This window comes from Rana temporaria, chromosome 3, assembly GCF_905171775.1.
Source record: "Rana temporaria chromosome 3, aRanTem1.1, whole genome shotgun sequence".
NCBI classification, from domain to species: Eukaryota; Metazoa; Chordata; class Amphibia; order Anura; family Ranidae; genus Rana; species Rana temporaria.
In genome coordinates, this window is record NC_053491.1 from 352,288,942 (window position 1) to 352,307,002 (window position 18,061).

The 18,061-nt window shown below is 42.9% G+C and overlaps 1 protein-coding gene across 2 annotated transcripts in view; it reads left to right on the forward strand.

The window, feature by feature from the left end:
* The window catches only part of CRACR2A (calcium release activated channel regulator 2A), a 200,725-nt gene that overhangs the window by 155,915 nt on the left and 26,749 nt on the right, over positions 1-18,061 (forward strand). For both annotated transcript variants that reach the window (XM_040345184.1, XM_040345185.1), the window contains exons 12-13: positions 12,996-13,332; positions 17,067-17,199. In XM_040345184.1, the coding sequence (XP_040201118.1) occupies positions 12,996-13,332; positions 17,067-17,199 (470 nt within the window). The remainder of the gene's footprint in view (positions 1-12,995; positions 13,333-17,066; positions 17,200-18,061) is intronic.

An 18,061-nucleotide genomic window follows, 5' to 3' on the forward strand; every position in this document is an offset into this window, starting at 1 on the left:
GAGAGAGAGAAACACGTGCAACATGTCTGCTCCCCCGATGCCGTTCGAGCAATTGAGGCCTCCGATGTCCACCATTGGAGTCCAACCAAAGCATGCTGCCGCCGGAGTACCCCTTACCGATACCGAGATCCAGATGCAGACCAAGAGGAAATTTTTTCTATTTCCGAGCGGAGCCGTGGAGGCCCTAGGACTGTCCTGCCCCCGCTGCTCGGAGCTGGCCGTACGAATCCTGCCCTTTGTCCGGTGTAAAAAGTGCCGGATTTTCTTGTTCCAGATCGAGCCACCCACTGAAGCTCCCCGGGAGTATAGGGTGGACTGGATTGTAGGGACTGTGACCGCGGAGGAGGAGGCCCCATGGCCAGAACCCTCCTCACCTGAAGTGGTCGCCGATCCGGAGGTCATCACAGTGTTGTCTACGCTTACCCTGCCATCGGCATCCTCAACATTATCGGCGGAGGTAAGCGAGGTCTCGGAAGAGACGAAATGTGTGGCCAATGTGGCCAGTGTACGGACGGCTGCTGTACCGGAGGCTACCTCCATAAATGTGGTTTCCGTGTAGCATGCCGTTGCTGAAGTGGGCCCTGCACAGGCTTCCCGCGTCTGCGGTCGAGGCCTGCCTCGCAGCTGACCTGGTAAGTCGGTGAGTCCAGCGTTAATGTTGTTACCCCCGTACCTGTTTCAGTGCCTATGCTAAAAAGGGCACCTGATGCCATAGTGTTGTCTGGACTCGGAGACCCCCGCATCCTGCCTAGGCTGTCCCGTCTGCAGCATATCGTCATGCGGAGGGTGGCTGCTGATTATGGCTGGGAGTACCCTTACGTGCCTCCAGTCCTTCTTTTTGAAATCGACCAGGAAAGAGAAAAGTGGTACAGAGACGTCATTTGGGAATACCTAAATGTCCCAGCCAAAGAGCGTGAGACCGAATATACTCTCCTGTGCGTCGGTAACCATCTTGAAAGTTGTTTGAGAGAATGGAGCCCTGGGTCGGTATATCTTTTGTGACCATGTGGTTCTCAAGTGTCCTGGCAAGGCAAATCAAGTGTTTTCTGTGTCTTCCACAACTTCCAGAGGAGACAATGTTTCTTTGCCGGATCCACGCTTTTACAGATAGGCCCCATGCCTATGTTTTCATGCCTGCTGCTGCTTTTAAAGAAGACTCGGACGAGAACTATTACCCCTATCCAAGTTATGTTTTCATCCTCCCGGGTCCACATTTTGGTGCTTGTGCAGAACTTCGGGTTTGGGTTTGATCAGTTAGTTAGGATGGGGTCTTGCCGGTTTCTTTACAGCACCAGGACAAAGTTCAGAAGAGAAGATGCCATTTTTTACATCTCTCTTCTTCTGCTATGCGTTCTAAAATGAACAATGGACTGCCGTGTAGTACCAGCGCACTGGCCACCAGGGGCAGTGTTCTGCTGAGTTTTTTTTTTTTGCAGAGACTTACTGAATGTATTTGTTTTTTTCTAGGTCTTGCAATTTAGGAAATGCCTAGCACTTATTGTCTCTTTGGGAGGAAGGAAAATTTCACACTCCGGCTGGAGGGTGCAGTTTCAACTCCAATCTCAGGGATTGTATATAAAAATAGTTAATACATGTGAATATGTTTTTTTTTGTGTGTTTTTCCATTTTGTCTTGCAGGTTGTTGACCTACTATCAACGTTGTCGGAGAATGGGGCAGCTTAGTTAGTTAGGGATGTGTAATGCCATAGTTCTTACTGTAATATTTGTACAAATATTGTTTTATATTTTAAAGTTTTATTTCTTTTCTATTTTTCTCTCTTTTTGCTGTCATGCAGGTTCAGGCCAGGCATTCAGGCATTAATGCCTCTGTTAGGACACTGGGGACAGTGTCTATTTAAGTGGGGGGAGTGTGTAGCGCCTGTGTACTTTCAGTCCAGGTGCTATCTTAAACAAGGTCAGCGAATGGGGACAATCTAAGAGGAAAAAGTAATGGTATAAGGGACAGTAGCAACAATCTAAACTTTATTGACACACAGACGATACAGAGTTTCTGGGCAAAAACCTAAACCTAAAAATGGTTGCGTGGCTTTTTAGGTGTGACAACGTTGTCATTTAAATTTTAATATTTAGGTTTGACCAGAAACTGTGTGACTTGCTTGTCAATAAAATGTAGATGTTTGTTTCTTAGGCCATTTCTTTTTCAGTTTTTTTCTTGAGGCTACACGTACATGCAGACCACCCTAGGAAACACCCACACAAGGCTGGAGATGAAAAAGCTAAATGCTAGGAAGCCTTAAAATCTAGACATCCTCCAAACAGGGCATGAGGCAGCACCATGTAAGGGCTTCTCAATTGTTTAAAACAGGGGTCTCAAAACTGCAGCCCAGGTGCCAGGTGTGCCCCTTTGCCTGTCTTTATCCGAGCCTTGGGGCACTATTCATCCCACTGATATGAGACACTATTCTGCCCACAGACACTAACAATGGGGCACTATTTCATCAATTGACAACAATGGTCACTATTACGCACACTGGGCCAGATTCATGTACAATTCCGGCAGCGTAACGTATCCCATTTACGTTACACCGCCGCAAGTTTTCAGCGCAAGTGCTTGATTCACAAAGCACTTGCCTGTAAACTTGCGGCGGCGTAGCGTAAATCCGTCCGGCGCAAGCCCGCCTAATTCAAATGGGGCGTATATCATTTAAATTAGGCGCGTTCCCGCGCCGAACGTACTGCGCATGCTCCGTTTTGTAATTTCCAGCCGTGCTTTGCGCAAAATGACGTTGCACCGACGTAATTTTTGGAACGGCGATGTGCGTTATGTCCTTTCCTATTCCCGGACGACTTACGCAAAAAAAAAATAGACGCGGGAACGACGGCCATACTTTAACATGACTGGTCTAATTATAAGCCAGGGAAAAGCCGACTAGCGACGACGTAAGAGAATGCGATGAGCGCGGGTAGCTTCGTGGATCGGCGTAAACAGCTAATTAGCATACCCGACGCAGAAAACGACGCAAACTCCACCCAGTGGGCTCCGAAGTATTACACCTATGATCCGAAGGCGTACGAAGCCTTACGCCTGTCGGATCGAAGCCTAAAGCCGTCGTATCTTGGTTTGAGAATTCAAACTAAAGATACGACGCGGCAAATTTGAAAATACGCCGGAGTATCAGTAGATACGCCGGCGTATTTCGACTGTGAATCTGGCCCACTGTCACCAAAGATGGGGCACTGTTTACTTTCATTGATGCTGTAAAAAAACTGAAAATTGTATACTCACCTTTCCGTAATTTTCCTTTCCTGTTGCATTTTCATGGCAGCATACACCTTGGGTTGTGGCTCCGCCTCCACAAACTGATAGGACCGCATAGCTATTAAACCCAGAGAGGGCCCCCGCCCAGGTATTCTCAGTATATATATTCCTCACCTCAGATGGGTGGGTATCTGTATGCTGCCATGAAGATGCAACAGGAAATGAAAATTACGAAAAGGTGAGTATACAATTTTTCGTTTTCCTGTCGCATCGTGGCAGCATACACCTTTGGGGAAAAACTCGCAAACTGGGTCGGTCTGAGCATAAAATCACGTTTTTTTTTTTTTTTTTTTTTTTACATGGAATAGAGGTGTTGGACTGAATAATTGCTCGTCCAAGCTCTAGCATAGACAGTCGGGCAGAGTCCTCCTTGTAATAGGATATAAAGGTGTTTCTAGATGGCAAATCGTTTCCGAGGACACCCTGCAGTAGGCCGCCCAGGAGGTCGCCATTGCCCTTGTGGAATGTGCCTTCAAGCCCTCAGGTATTTGTGTTTGACTCAGTAAGTAACCCTTTTGATAGTCTTCACCAACCATGCTGCGATGGTGCGGGAGGTTGCCGCTTGCCTTCTCCTAAAGCCGTGTGGGATAACCAGGAGCTTTTCAGACTTCCGAGGTCATTGAATGCCGAGAGGTATGCCAGGATGTTGGTTCTCACATCCAGCGGATGTGGTTTCTCTTGTTCTGTGGAGAGAGCAGGAACGTTAATCTCCTGATTGAAGTGGAAGGAGGATGAAACCTTTGTACTTTGTCTGGGTAGATGATTAGGTTTGGCTCCTTCGCCAATAGAGCTTGCATCTCTGATACTCCCATGGCCGATGTTATCGCTATTAGGAAGGTGACCTTGAGCGTTAGGTCCCACAATGAGATGTTTTCCAACGGATGGTTCATGGGATAGAACTTCTAGTACAACCGAAAGATCCCAGGTCGGGAAGGAAGGCTTTCTGGGGGCCTTATCTTTAGACAGGCCCTCTGGAATTGAATGACGAGAGGCTCTTGCACCCATTTGACTCGTGTCATGGCAGATAAGGCCAATACGTGGACTTTCAGGGTGCTTGACCCAAGGCCTTTATCTAAGCCTAACTGGAGAAACTCAAGGATTTGAGCAACTGTTGGAGATGATGGGTTCCAGGCTTGTTGCTGTGTGACTGAAAGAAACTTCTCCCAGATTCTCTTGTAGGTATTGTTGGTGGTGTACCTTCTGGCTTGAAGAAGAGTCTCTACCACTTTTTGAGAGCAACCTTGGTCTAGGAACCTAGCCCTTTCAATCTCCAGGCTGTCAGGTGCATTCTTTCCAGGGATGGATGAAGAAGTTGCCCCTGAGAGAGTAGATCCGCTGCTGGTGGAAGCGGTAATGGCATTACAGCAATGCCATTACCGCTTCCACCATTCAGCTGAAGAAGAGTTGTGAACCATGGCCGCCTCGGCCAAAAAGGAAGGACTGCTATAATTGTAGATGCTGACCTCTTGAGCCTGAGAAGAAATCTTGGTATGAGAGGTGTCTGGGGAAAGATGTAACCCAGACGAAGGTTACAGAATGCTTGGTGGCTCAGAGTCCATTCGTTGTTGCAAAACAAAGCTTCTGCTTAGCATTTCAGCCAGCTGGTTCTGGGCTCCTGGGACATACATCGCCCTTAGCCACGAGAGGTTCAACTGCGCCTACTCAAAGACTGGGCTAACTTCCTGCATCATGGAGCGACTTTTGGTGCCACCTTGCCTGTTGATTTAGGCAACTGCCACCCTTTTGTCCATCTTCAACAGGACTTCTTTCCTCTTCAGAAGAAGACTGAAGGCCAGGAGGACTTGGAATGCTGCTTTCATTTCTAGGATGTTCGATACCAATACCTCCTGTGTCTCGAATGACCAACGGCTTTGGACTGCAAAGTGCTGGTAGTGTGCTCCCCAGCCCTCTCTGCTGGCGTCTGAAGGGATCACCTCCTGGGGAGGGAATAGGGAGGGACTCAAACTGGTAGAGGAATTAAGGATGAATTGGGACAAGTAGGTGTCTGATAAACCTACAGAGCATCCAGTCTCCCAGGTTTATGAATAATGTAACTGATTGGAGGTTTTCCATCTTGCACAACTCCAACTTCCTTTGCTTGTGAAGTTTTTTTTGTGGTTTTTTTTTTAAACTGGACCAGAATGTTTTACGTTTCCATCAACGCTGGTAGCCTGGCTGATTGGAAGAGATTGAAAGGTGAACTTTCCACCTCTCAAAGTTATAGATTGTTATGCTCATTAAATTATGCCCCTGCATGGGTGAGTTTGTCTTGATGTTATACTTTTGCAATAAAAATGATTGTACTAGAAAGGTTAACCTCCCTTAAACTTCCACCAGTGTTACACCAATATAGCTGATATGGCCCACTGATCCTGAAGGTTTTCCATCCAGGTATGTGTGTGAAGCTTCACACAGGCACCCTCTGGATTAGTGCGCCCCTAAAGGGACTTCCGCCATTCTTTCAAGACAGGAGCCTTAGACCTTTTAGGCCCTGTACACACGCTCGAACATGTCCGATGAAAACGGTCCGCGGACCGTTTTCATTGGACATGTCTGCTAGGAGATTTTGGTCTGATGGTTGTACACACAATCAAACCAAAATCCCTGCGGACAGACAGCGCGGTGACGTGGCGGTGACGTTGATGCCGCCACGTCCGCAAACCAGGAAGTAAAATGCTTCCACGCAGGCGCCGAATCCATTTGGCGCATGCGGGAGATTTCGGTCCGCTGGTTAAGCGTACTAACCAGCGGACATGTCGGACAGATGGGTTTCCAGCAGATAAGTTTTAAAGCATGCTTTAAAACTTTTGTCTGCTGGAAACCTGTCTGCTAGGCTGTACACACGGCTCGGATCTGTCTCCTGAAACTGGTCTGCGGACCAGTTTCAGCAGACATGTTCGATCGTGTGTACAGGGCCTTAGGCTTCAATAATGAAAATTTGGTACTTCTCCGGTTCATTACTAATCTTTTCCCCAGTCCGTAGGATTTTGCATCCGTGTATCCACTTGGGGGTCGCCACCTGTATACTGAAATTTTCAGTATTTTTTTTTTTTTTTTTCAGATGATATTTGCCCTGACCTGCTAATGGTCACCCTTGAGATGGCTGTATCCTGTCTTCTCCCAAATATATTGGATCGGTGTTCTGTTGTCTTGCACCATTTTTTTTTTTTAACAGGATCCACCAACCATGGCTTCAGCCATAATGCACTCCTTGCCACCGCTCTTGAAAAAAAACATTGATTGACATCTGACACGTCCACCACAAAGTATGCCACCAATTTCAGCTCTTATAAAGCTGTTACCACCTTGTCTCTTCACTTCTTCCAGACGGGCTTATTAAAAGGATTACTCCACTTTTACAGAGCTGCAATTTCCTGTAAAAAGCAATGAAACATAATTTCCTGCTTGTATGACTGACTCACTGATTTTCCCAGAAGTCTGCACCAAGATAAAAGCCATATATTGTCATATTCTGCGATAATTTTTATTTTTGATAAGATACTCCCAAAAGGGAATCATGTCTAAAGGGATGCAGACCTTGCCACTTTTCAGAGTCCTGCAGGTGCAGCAGCTGGTTGATAATTATGAAGCATTTCCATTAGACTCACTCAGCACATGGGCTGGTTACTGCTGGTGTGCCGGCACCTGCAGATGCTACAGTATGTAGAAGCACTTCAGATCCAGATCAAATCTTTGGACAAGAGCCTCCTTGAATGTGACAGTAAAGTGGCATGTCTTGCCAGCTACATTAATACTGCATCCACCATTGGAGGAGACTGCAGCAGGTTGACCTTTAGCCTTTTCTGGGTATACAGTTTTGACAGCCTGTTTATAAGGGCATTTTTCTTTGACCCCTTCAAGTCTTTCTGGATTAACTTCTCCAGTTGTTCAGTGAAGGAAATTAGTGTTCTAACCTTGTGGAGAGTTTACTCCACTTAACCCCAGGTAATTGCGTCCTTAACTGCCCTTGCAGAAAAAGGGTCTCTATTGGGCAAGCTTTAAAGCTTGTGGCCCCTTTAATGCTTTCTTCCCATGGCAAACTTTCCAATTTAGACACCATCTACTGACTCTGGTTGGAAGTGCTAGGAAATTCATCCACTATAGCTTGTCAAGCGATAACTTTCCACCACGAATGCACCAACTATTAGGGATGGTAACCTGTGGTGTTTGTAAGCGGGGAGAAAACATAATCAGAGGTGAGATGATGACATTAATCAATTGCCTGTATGACTGCTCTTGAACAGTGACTGTTCTGGCTTTTAGCAGACTCTCTTCATCTTGAGATCCTTGCAGGACTGTATAGTGCTTGCTTGGCAGGCAATCACTTTCCACCACAAATGCAGCAACTATTAGGGCTGGTAATTTGTGATGTTTGTAAACGGAGAGCAGTGATAATGAGGGGCGAGTTGATGAGCTTAATCAACATTGCCTAGATGTCTGTTCTTAGATGGTAACTTGTCTTGACCGTCAGAAGGCTCCCTTTATCTTGTGGTCCTTACAGAACTATGGATATTGGCTCTCTTTTTCTCAATCTTCACTACTTACCTAATCTCTATACCTTAAAGCAATGGGTGGTCTGACTGGACAGCGTTTCCCTAGAAACAGAGCAAAGCAGCAGACTGAAATGAAAAAACAGCAAAACGCTAAGTCTCCACTATTGCGACCTGAAAGTCGCATGATTTGCTGCAAATTTTATGCAACTTGGAGCAATGCATGTGTATTCTTGGGGTCAAGACACAGATATGAACGTTACTCATTGGAAATCATGGGGTACGGCTTGTAATGCGATTTTGCAGTGACAAGTCGCACTAGTGGAAACTGAGCCCAACACAGTGATCCCAGAGCAAGCATTGAGAAGGAGATAGGAAGAGCTTAGGGGAATGCCATAAAGAGCACAATGATCCTAGAGCAACACTGAGAAAGACATAAGAAAAACCCAGTTAAATGCCATAAAAGGTGAAAACATACCTGTAACAATGACCACATAAGCATCCAGCATGCATGAGTAGAGATCTCCACCATTTTTGCCAAAAATGCAGTGAAACCATTTAGAACTCACATTTTCCATTAGTGATGATTTCAGCCTGAGCATGATCAGATCACCATGCTGGAAAGCTCTAGCCGAGAAAAAAAAAAAGGGGCCGCATCACTTCCTGCCTCTCAAGCTCAGTGTACTTGCACTGCTGCAGCCATCTTGGTAATGGCAAACGCCCATAACACAGAAAAAGGAAGTAAAAGCATATGGAAAGCAAAAGGAAACGCTGTCACTTACGTCAAAGCTTGTTTAAAGCTTTCTTTGAGAAGCCTGCACCACCAGAATAGGGCTCCAACCACGTAGCTCATTTAGAGGCTGTACAGGAAGGACTTCCTTGTTTTTTTTTTTTTTTCAAAATTTCTTAATTGATTTTTATTATTAATACAATACAAATATTCCATCCTTAATAACAACAGATTGAACATACATTACCCAACCCCTACCCCACACAGTCTCAATACTTTCCTCATCTAAGGCAAACTAGAAAATAGTAGAAGGTCTCAGCCCCCTTCAATTACCCCCACGTCCATACCTCCCATTGTCCTTTTATCTGAAATTTGAGAATTTGCCCCCCCCCCCCAGTTTCTACTTCTCCTCTAAGAGGTCGGGGCCCAGGAGTTAGAAATCGGTGTAAAGAGGGAGAGAAAGGGATGAAAAAGAAGAGAAGAGGAGAAGGGAAAGAAGGAGAGAAAGAGGGAGAGAGAGAGAAAGGAAAAAAATATAATTGTGTTATATATTAAGTGAGATCTAAACTACTAAACCGTGTTCTCATAAATGCTAAGAAGAAAAGAAGAAAAAAAAAATACACCATTACCATCCTATTGAAGAAAACTATGTATATGTGTTCACATATACATACCTTCGTATTCATGTGTTAAGATCTAGATACTAGAATTAAAAAAAAACCTCTAAAGTGCCAATTCAAGTAATTTATGAAAAAAAAAAAAAAACAGGAAGGACTTCCACCCAGGAGAGGCTGAAATGTGCCCCCCAGACCACCATAATGGGGCTCCAACCATATAGCTCATTTAGAGGCTGTACAGGAAGGACTTCCACCCAGGAGAGGCTGAACCTGGCTGGGGCGACAAACGGTAAGGGATACCTTGCTATTCCAGTCCTGATCAGGTGAGGAAAAAAAGGAGAATACCTGGGCGGGGGCCCTCTCTGGGTTTAATAGCTATGCGGTCCTATCAGGTTGTGGAGGCGGAGCCACAACCCAAAGGTGTATGCTGCCATGAAGATGCGACAGGAAATTATATTCCTGCTGGCCACAGTCCAGCCTCCCTAAAGTCTGAAGGGCAGTAAACTGGCTTTTTGTGTAGAAGGTTTGGAGCATCCTGGTTTAGAAGCTACAGCTAAGTCAGATAGAGCCTACCTAATTTCCTGGCCAAAGGACATCAAGAATGATTTAGCCTTTCATTCTTTCAATTGTGGAGGCTCAGCATCACCTGTGGGCATTACCTCAGCTTCTTGTTTTCTTTATGCTATGTACAGCACCCTGCAGGCCCCTCCACCAGCCATATTTTACATAGAAAAGTGCAGAGACCTAGTGATGATGTCACCAAGTTTAAAATATGGTAAAAAATGTACATAAGCTTCAAATCTTCTCATTGCTTTTCACACTGCATATAAGGCCAATGGTATCATGATATTTTCCATGAGGCGGTTTTACCTCAACTGTACTCTGCTAATTTATCTCAAGTGGGTTTTCAAAGACGTCATTGAAGTCCTTTGTGAACAATACATTGTGGTTTAAGGATTTCTTTGTTGCAGTGAGTGTCCATCTGAAACCCACCCACATCAAAGCATTACTGGAAATGTGCATATACAGTATTTTACACTTTAGGAAAAACATTATTCAAATTTTCAATTGTACAAAGGCTGGTCATTGTATAGATCTCACATACGATAGAGGGATGCCAGGATTAAAAAATGATTATTGAAAACGGTACAATTAATAAAAAGACCACTTAGTTTTAGGCCATCTAATTTTAGGAGCCTCGTCTGGAGCCCCAATTACCTCCAAGTGCTGAGTGGACTATTTTATGTAATAATACATTTCTCACATTATTATTTGCTAATTGGAAGGACATCCTCTGAGATATTCTCCATTATTATGCCTCTTCAGGATTAATTGAATTTCATGAATTATAGCCAGAATCCACACAAAGGCCTGAAACGCCAATGCACAGACAGAAAGTGGCTTTAAAGCAAAACTTCAGGCAGATCTAAAGCAAACACCATTTAAAGGGTCACTAAAGGAATTTTTTTTTTTAGCTAAATAGCTTCCTTTACCTTACTGCAGTCCTGGTTTCATGTCCTCATTGTTCGTTTTTGCTTTCATGTTGCTGTAAATCCTCTCTGTTCTGGACACTTCCTGGTTGCCTGTTTCCTGATTACCACAGTACTGGGAGATTTCTCACGGTGGTCACTAATCAAGGAGGTGTGATTACTGTGTGTAAAACGAAACTGGATTGGTGCTGAGGAGTTTTAGACAAAGTATCACTGCTCTCTATTGGCTGACTGCCCTCTAGTGGCTCTCTGTACATCAGAGAACCAGCAAACAACAGCAAAAACGAAACTACACTGCAGGCACATTATATGATTGTTTTTTTATCTATTTTTAATCATTTTTAAAAGGAATCAGTTAACTATTATGTCTCTATACCCTGTAAACAGTCATTTCAGCTAAAAAAAAAAATTCCTTTAGTGACCCTTTAATTAAGTTGTGCATTACTTAAAAATTAATTCAATGTATTTTTACATTAACAAGCATAAGTTCCTAAGGGCTTTTTCATAGGGCCACAGAGAGCCGTACGTAGCAAAAAATGAGCATGGGAGTCACAGCTGTTTATGTACAGTTGCCTGTAAAATTTAAAGGAGAAGTACAGCCAAATCTTTTTTTGTCTGTACTTCTCCTATGGATCACAGGAGTGCAGTTAGTTCTGCACTCCTGTGACCTGTTTTCAGCTAAAGCCTGCTGTCAGCTGACGTCTCAGACCCAGTCTAGGCTCTGAAAAGACCTCAACTATATAAAGGGAAGGGAGTAACTGCTCCAGGTGGGTGTGTTGGGAAAATCTGCACTGGTTCAGGAAATCAAGGGTGCTGGCAATGCACGAAGCAATTGATATAAGGAAAGATGGGATGGACAGCCGCACTCCAAAAAAACCATAAGGTTGTCTTTATTGTAAAAAATGGATAAAAGATGCACTAAAAAACAAGCAGAACACTGGGAAAACAGCCTACAAATTTCACACTCCGATTAGTGCTTAGTCATGGCCACATAGTCAAACCATATAGTTTGGATCTGCCCAGAGGCCTGGACCAGCAACCGGCTCTGCCTTTCAGTGAGCCACTGAGAGCCTGAGCCAGTCACTCCTGTTCCCTCCACAGCCCATCACTCCGGTGAGCCCTGGCGGGGCAGACCAGAGAACTGGTGACTGACAGTCACCGGCTCTTTGCAGAATGAAGACCCAAGAGCTGAGTGATCAGGGGTGTGTGAATGCTCAGTTCTTGATCTTAGAGGTGGCAGGGTACAGATGCAGCTGGGATCGGTGCTGCAGCCATCAGGTAAGTATGATTGTTTGTATTTTCTAATCCCATGCTTCTCTTTTAATGACAGGCTGCAGCCCTGTGCTGGAAACACACATCAGAGAGTTTACACGCATACAGGGATAGATATTTGCCTCCGGATGAAGGGAGTTTGCGTCCAGGTCCATTCATCCGTCAGTGTACTCGTGTAAATGCTCAGATAAGTGGTTAACAGCCACAGCCTGTAATTTCATTTTTATAGGCAGCTGTATGCAAACACCTGTAAATCCCTGGAGCAGAAATATGCAAATTTTTTAATGGCGTATAGCACTCTGTGCCTATGTGTATGAACCCTAAGTCTGCCTTGATATCAGAAACTTAAAACTCCTTGCCCAGAGCCACTCAGACTGTGAGGGGAACCAGTGTTCGGACCCACTCAGGCTCTGTTGCTTGCACAGGTGTTGGCAGGGAACATTCTGTTGGGAGGAGAACGCAGAGAGGGCAGAACTAATGGCTTACTGATGTGTTGCTGTTTCTTTATTGTCCAATTAGCAGCCAGTGGGCAGAGAGGTGGTATCACCAAATTCCTTAAAGCTAAACTGGAGCTGTTCTATGAACACCAGTTGCTACTGAGTTGCATTTCTTTTAATAGGGTAATATGCCTTGTTGTCGTGAGTTGCTCTTTAGAGTATAAATAAAGCCTTAGTTTTTGATAGAGTGAGGAAGACTTTTCAAATCCAGTCAGGTTTTTACTTCTGTCTGTGCTCCTCCGGTGGAGATTTACCTTTCTTTTGACTTGGTGACCAGTGCCAGTGTCCCTGAAATTGAGGGAAAATCCAACCCTTTGAGTTGTCACCAGAACAGGAACTTTTCCTGTTAGATTTCTGCCACTGCAACAAGTCACCTAACAGAAAATTTTCCTCACAATTTTTTCTCTCACTTCCTGTTGTGTCTACAGGGCAGGATATGAAATGAAAACTCTGAAGTGAAAACTCCCTTAAGCGATACAGATTTAAAAAAAAAAAGTTTTTAGCTCTCACATACTCTATCTTAAACAGAAAAAAAGTTGTTGTCTTTACATATACTTCTCATTGGTTTTGTTTGTACATTTTGTGTTTTTCTATGTTCACACGTGTGTTTATTGTGCAGTCAGTCATCAGAAGAAGATGATGCGTTCACCTCAAAACGGAATTCTCTAGCACTAAATGGGGCCTTCTCCTCTATAACAGAACCGGACAGTTCCACAGAAGATAGACAAAGCAAAGTTCATCCACTGCAAAGGATAATATCCATTGAGGAGGATCATCTTCCCCAGTATTTGGACAGCCAGCAGGAGAGAGCGCTAAATAACTGGCGGGAAGAAGATGAGAAGGAGGGGATCACTGCATACATGGAGGAGAATGTGTATAAAGTGGAACACATGACAGAGGAAGCATTACCATCTTCCCCAAGAGGGCAGCCTGTTGGAAAAGAGACCCTGTCAAGTGTAAGATTAACAAAACTGCACCTTTTAGCAATGGCTAATTTAAAAGGAAACAATTGTCTTATACCAGCATATTTTATATATGTAAAGTATATAACCAACATTTTGTAGACAGCTGTCCATCACACCTACATTTCATGGCCAAATGTATGGACACTCCTCCAAATTATTACGTTTCCAGTACACTGGAAGAATAGTGTTATGTTAATTCTACAAAATGCAAAGACATTTTAGACAATTGTGTGCTTCCAACCCAGTGGTAACAGTTTGAAGAAGGACCTTTTCTATTCCAGCATGACCTTTATGATGTATCCAAAGCCAGCTAGATAAGGATATAGGGGTTGATTTAATCAAAAGCAAATATGATGTGCACTTTGCAAAGTGTAGTTGTACTCTGTAATGGCATTTGTTCCAGAGATTAGTAATAGAGGGGAAGCTCAGCTGACTTCCATCATTCAATCATGTGCAAGCAAAAATGCATTTTTTTCCCTTGATTGTGATTAGGTATTCTTTGCTAAGTGAAGCCTCATCTCATTTACTAAGCTCTGGAGCAAATGCCCTTGCAGAGTAAAATACACTTGCAAGCCACACAATCTATTTGCCTTTAGTAAATCAACCCAATCAATTTAGGAATGTGGTATAAAGGAACTTGAGTGGCCTGAACAGAGCTCTGTAAAGCCTTCCTATAAGAGTAGAGGCTGTTATAGTCACATGGGGGAACTTCAAAGCCACAGTTTATTGCCCATTGTTTTAAAATGTTTATGTTTTACTTTAAATCTTATTAAAATATATGCTCTGTACTGAAATGTATTTTTTTTAATGTTTTTTTTGCATTACTACATGTGCCCCTTAACAATGGCCAGATCCTCATGCCCTTTGGTTGTCTATTAGCCCTAAAAATTGAGATGAGATATTTGATTTTCATGATTCCTCACCTATTGCTTTAAATGGGGTACACATTAAAGTTTTTAATTTGTGAAGCCCTCCGAGAACTCAAAAAACACAAAAACAAGCATGCACTGCAGAAAAAAGAAAACTGCACAAACCTATGGAAGTTTCACAAACATGAATCCTTGCCAGCAATGTCTCTGTTGCTTATTCAGGATAATGTGGCAGCATAGTTTGTATAAAAAACTCTATGAGATGTGGAGATCTACCTGGACAACATAGAAGAGATCAAAGATCACCGGGGTGCCACATTTTTTTTTTTTTTATAAATTAAGTAGCAAACCCCCAATAAGAAAATAAAATGACATGAAGAAAGATCTAGTAAAACCAATGTCACTGTAAAAATAAAACTCAGCCTACCTTAAAATGTAGCTTCAGTGAGAAACCCATAAGGCAAGCAGGCCTACTGGTACTTGGTTGTGGTTGGCAGACAGGCAAAGTAGTTCAAAGAGAGTCCAGGTACATGGCAGTCAAGGTTCAGAATAGTCAGGGTCAATCCATAGTCAAAAGACAGGCAGAGTTCAGAGAATAGTTCAATATGCGATCTGAGGTCATAAACATGGAAATCCAAACAGCAGAGTAGTGCAGGCAAACAGGCAGCTTGAGCACATGTAACTAGCACTAGCAAAAGCACGAGACTGCAGGCTGCGCTGGCATAAATCAGGTTTGGTCTGCACCCAGAGACTGGCTACATCAATCACCTTGCAGTTGGACAGACAGACAGGGAAAATGCATCATCAGCCAAAATCAGGATGCTGGAACCAGCAGCTATGATGGAACAGGAGAGCTGCAAGCTCCTGACAGTCTGCATTCACATTTTTTTCATGTCTGGGTAGTATTTGGTTATGCCCACAGATATGATGCCAGAGTCCATGAAAGCATAACATCTGGTACACAGGCTAATTTGTTCTACTAGTTTCAGCCTGAAGTCTTCTCTAATTTCTGACCAGTGTAAGGAGTATGTAGGGCAGCGTACAGAGATTAGTAATATGTAAAGCGGTGTACAGAGGTTAGTAATATGTAGGGCATTGTACAGAGGTCAGTAGTATGTAGGGTGGTGTACAGAGGCCAGTATTATGCAGGGCAGTGTACAGGGGTCAGTGGTATGTAGGGCGGTGTATAGGGGGACAGAAGTATGTAGGGTGGTGCACAGAGGTCAATAGGATGTAGAGCTGTGCACAGAGGGATCATATAGAAAAACAGGGCTGGGGAGCAATGATCTGCACATCACTCCGGGCATTCTGCTATCTGCAAGATTGCAGGAAAGTGGTTAACGGGAAGGAGATCCAAGGGCCGAACAACATATAGAGTAAGAGCTCTGCCGTGTTTGGACAAAAGCCCTTGGCTGGGTTCTCTGGCAGGCCTACCCTGAAGGGCTTACTCCACTTAGACTATAACCTATATAGTAATGTTCTGTAGGGGCTACCTTTTCCCATCAGTTTTCCCAAAGCTCTTCCAGCCCCAGATTGTAAAGGACTAGGCTAGCCCAATTTACAGTACCCACAAAGGGGAGGGGTTTCCCCAAAAGGGGTACTACCCCCTGCTTACACCTAGGCCCGTGTCTAGGGCTACAGGGAGACCATAGAGGAAACCAGGCCAATATTAGAATTCAGGCTCCCTTGTCACATATTAATAATTTTCTATAAATATACAGTACATACTCTTAGTAACTGTTGTGAAATATGTCAATGTATTTTTCATAGCTCACCAAATGATTTAACAGTTTAAAAAGAAATCTCGAATTTCCTAAGAACAATAGTATAAACAAAAAATCTGATGCAGAATATTTAAAAATGATTACAATGTGTAAAGCGTCCATAAACAAATACAAGTTTGTTCAAACATTCATATGGAAATGAAAAAAATCGTCCATCAGAGCATTGCGTTTCCCCTTATTTAGTCAGCTAATTTCTTTCACCCTCTTGGTTGATTAGTTGCAAAAAACCCAGCTCGGGTTCCTGTAATTAGTTGTAAGTAGGCAGCCCTTCGTGCTGCAATTACATGAGTGCTTACATCCAAGGTTGATCACTTGCATGTATTCACAGCACAAGCGATTACATGTGAGCGGGTGCAATTGGCTATGAGAGCTGGCCACCTTCCTTCCTTTGCCATCAGTGGGACTGCCAACTCTCAGCTAATCACTGGAAACCCCCTCTAGGGTTCTTGCAGCTAATCTCTGAGAGAGTGCATTCGCACATATGAATTCACTCTTAAATTTTTATTTAGACCTGCTATTTTAATTGAATTCCAGAATAAAAAATGTTATTTTGTGCCTATAACATCCACATTACAATAAGTATGATTTTTCTACCGTACATAAATTAGCCATCCAAAGTTGTTTTTTCTATGGCATTGAGATCCGTCTGTCAGGTCGACGTGTTTTGCAGAGAATTCCGTTTCATTAGGACCTCGGATCATACTACAAGGTACTTTAATAGTATACATAAACAGATTATTATTAAACAGCTTATCACAAAAACATTACATGTATTATACTGTACACCTTATAATAATCAAACAAAGTTTGATTATTATAAGATGTATAATACTTTGGATGGCTAATTTATATATATGATTTTAACCAATCTTTTAATGTTTACTATACGTTTAAAAAAATATCAAGATTTTATACATAAAAATACTGTCTGTATTATACCTAAAGAGGTATACATAAAATCCCATACCCTTCATTTTTTACATGATCTCTGTAAGAGGTAATAAATATCTGGAAGTGTTAGACCTACTAATTAATGCCATTAATATGAAAAAATTATATCTGTTTTTTTCAGGAAGAACATAGGTTCAGTCCTCCAGACCGATTATTTAAAATTGTTGTGGTGGGAAATTCTAGCGTGGGGAAGACATCATTTCTCAGACGGTTCTGTGAAGACAATTTTTGTGCCGGGACTTCAGCTACAGTGGGTAAGCATTGTTAAAGGGGTGCTTCAGCCACAAGGCAAAATGTTTTTATTTCACTTCACTCCTGAAAAAGCATCCCTGCGAAAGGACTTCATTTTCATTCTAAGGGTCCATGCACACTGGCTTAAAAATCCCTGCTTCTACAGGACTTTTGTGTTTTGCCTGTTGAAGCAGCTAAATGTTATCCTATGTGTCCATGTACATTAGGACGTTTAGAGGTACCGTGCCTTGAGAAAGTATTCATTCCCCTTCAAATTTTCCAAATTTTAATCATGTGACAACCAAAAACGTAAATGCATTTTATTGAGATTTTATGTGGCAGACCAACACAAAGTGCCACTTAATTGTGAAGTGAAAAGAAAATCATAAATGGTTTTCAACATTTTTTACAAATACATTTCTGAAAAGTTTGGCGTGCATTTGTATTTATCCCCCTTTTCTCTGATACACCTAACTAAAATCTAGTGGAACTAATTGCCTTTAGAATTCACCTAATTAATAAATAGAGTAAAGTGAGTCAATACTTTGTAGACCACCTTTTGCTGCAATTACAGCTGCAAGTCTTTTTGGGGATGTCTCTATCAGCTTTTCACATCTAGAGAGTGACATTTTTGCCCATTCTTCTTTGCAAAATAGCTCTGTCAGATTGGGTGGAAAGCATCTGTGAACAGCAATTTTCAAGTATGTATCAAATTAGTATTGGAGTTTAGAGATTTCATTAAGCGCACCACCTCCTTTAGATTTGATATTAGTGGTAATGTTTTAAAAAAGGTCCTTCAAAAGCTCCAAAAGAAGCCACGTTTGTGGTTAAACATGTAGAGGCAACCATTCTTTTGTATTATGACCACAGGGCTGTTTTTTCACT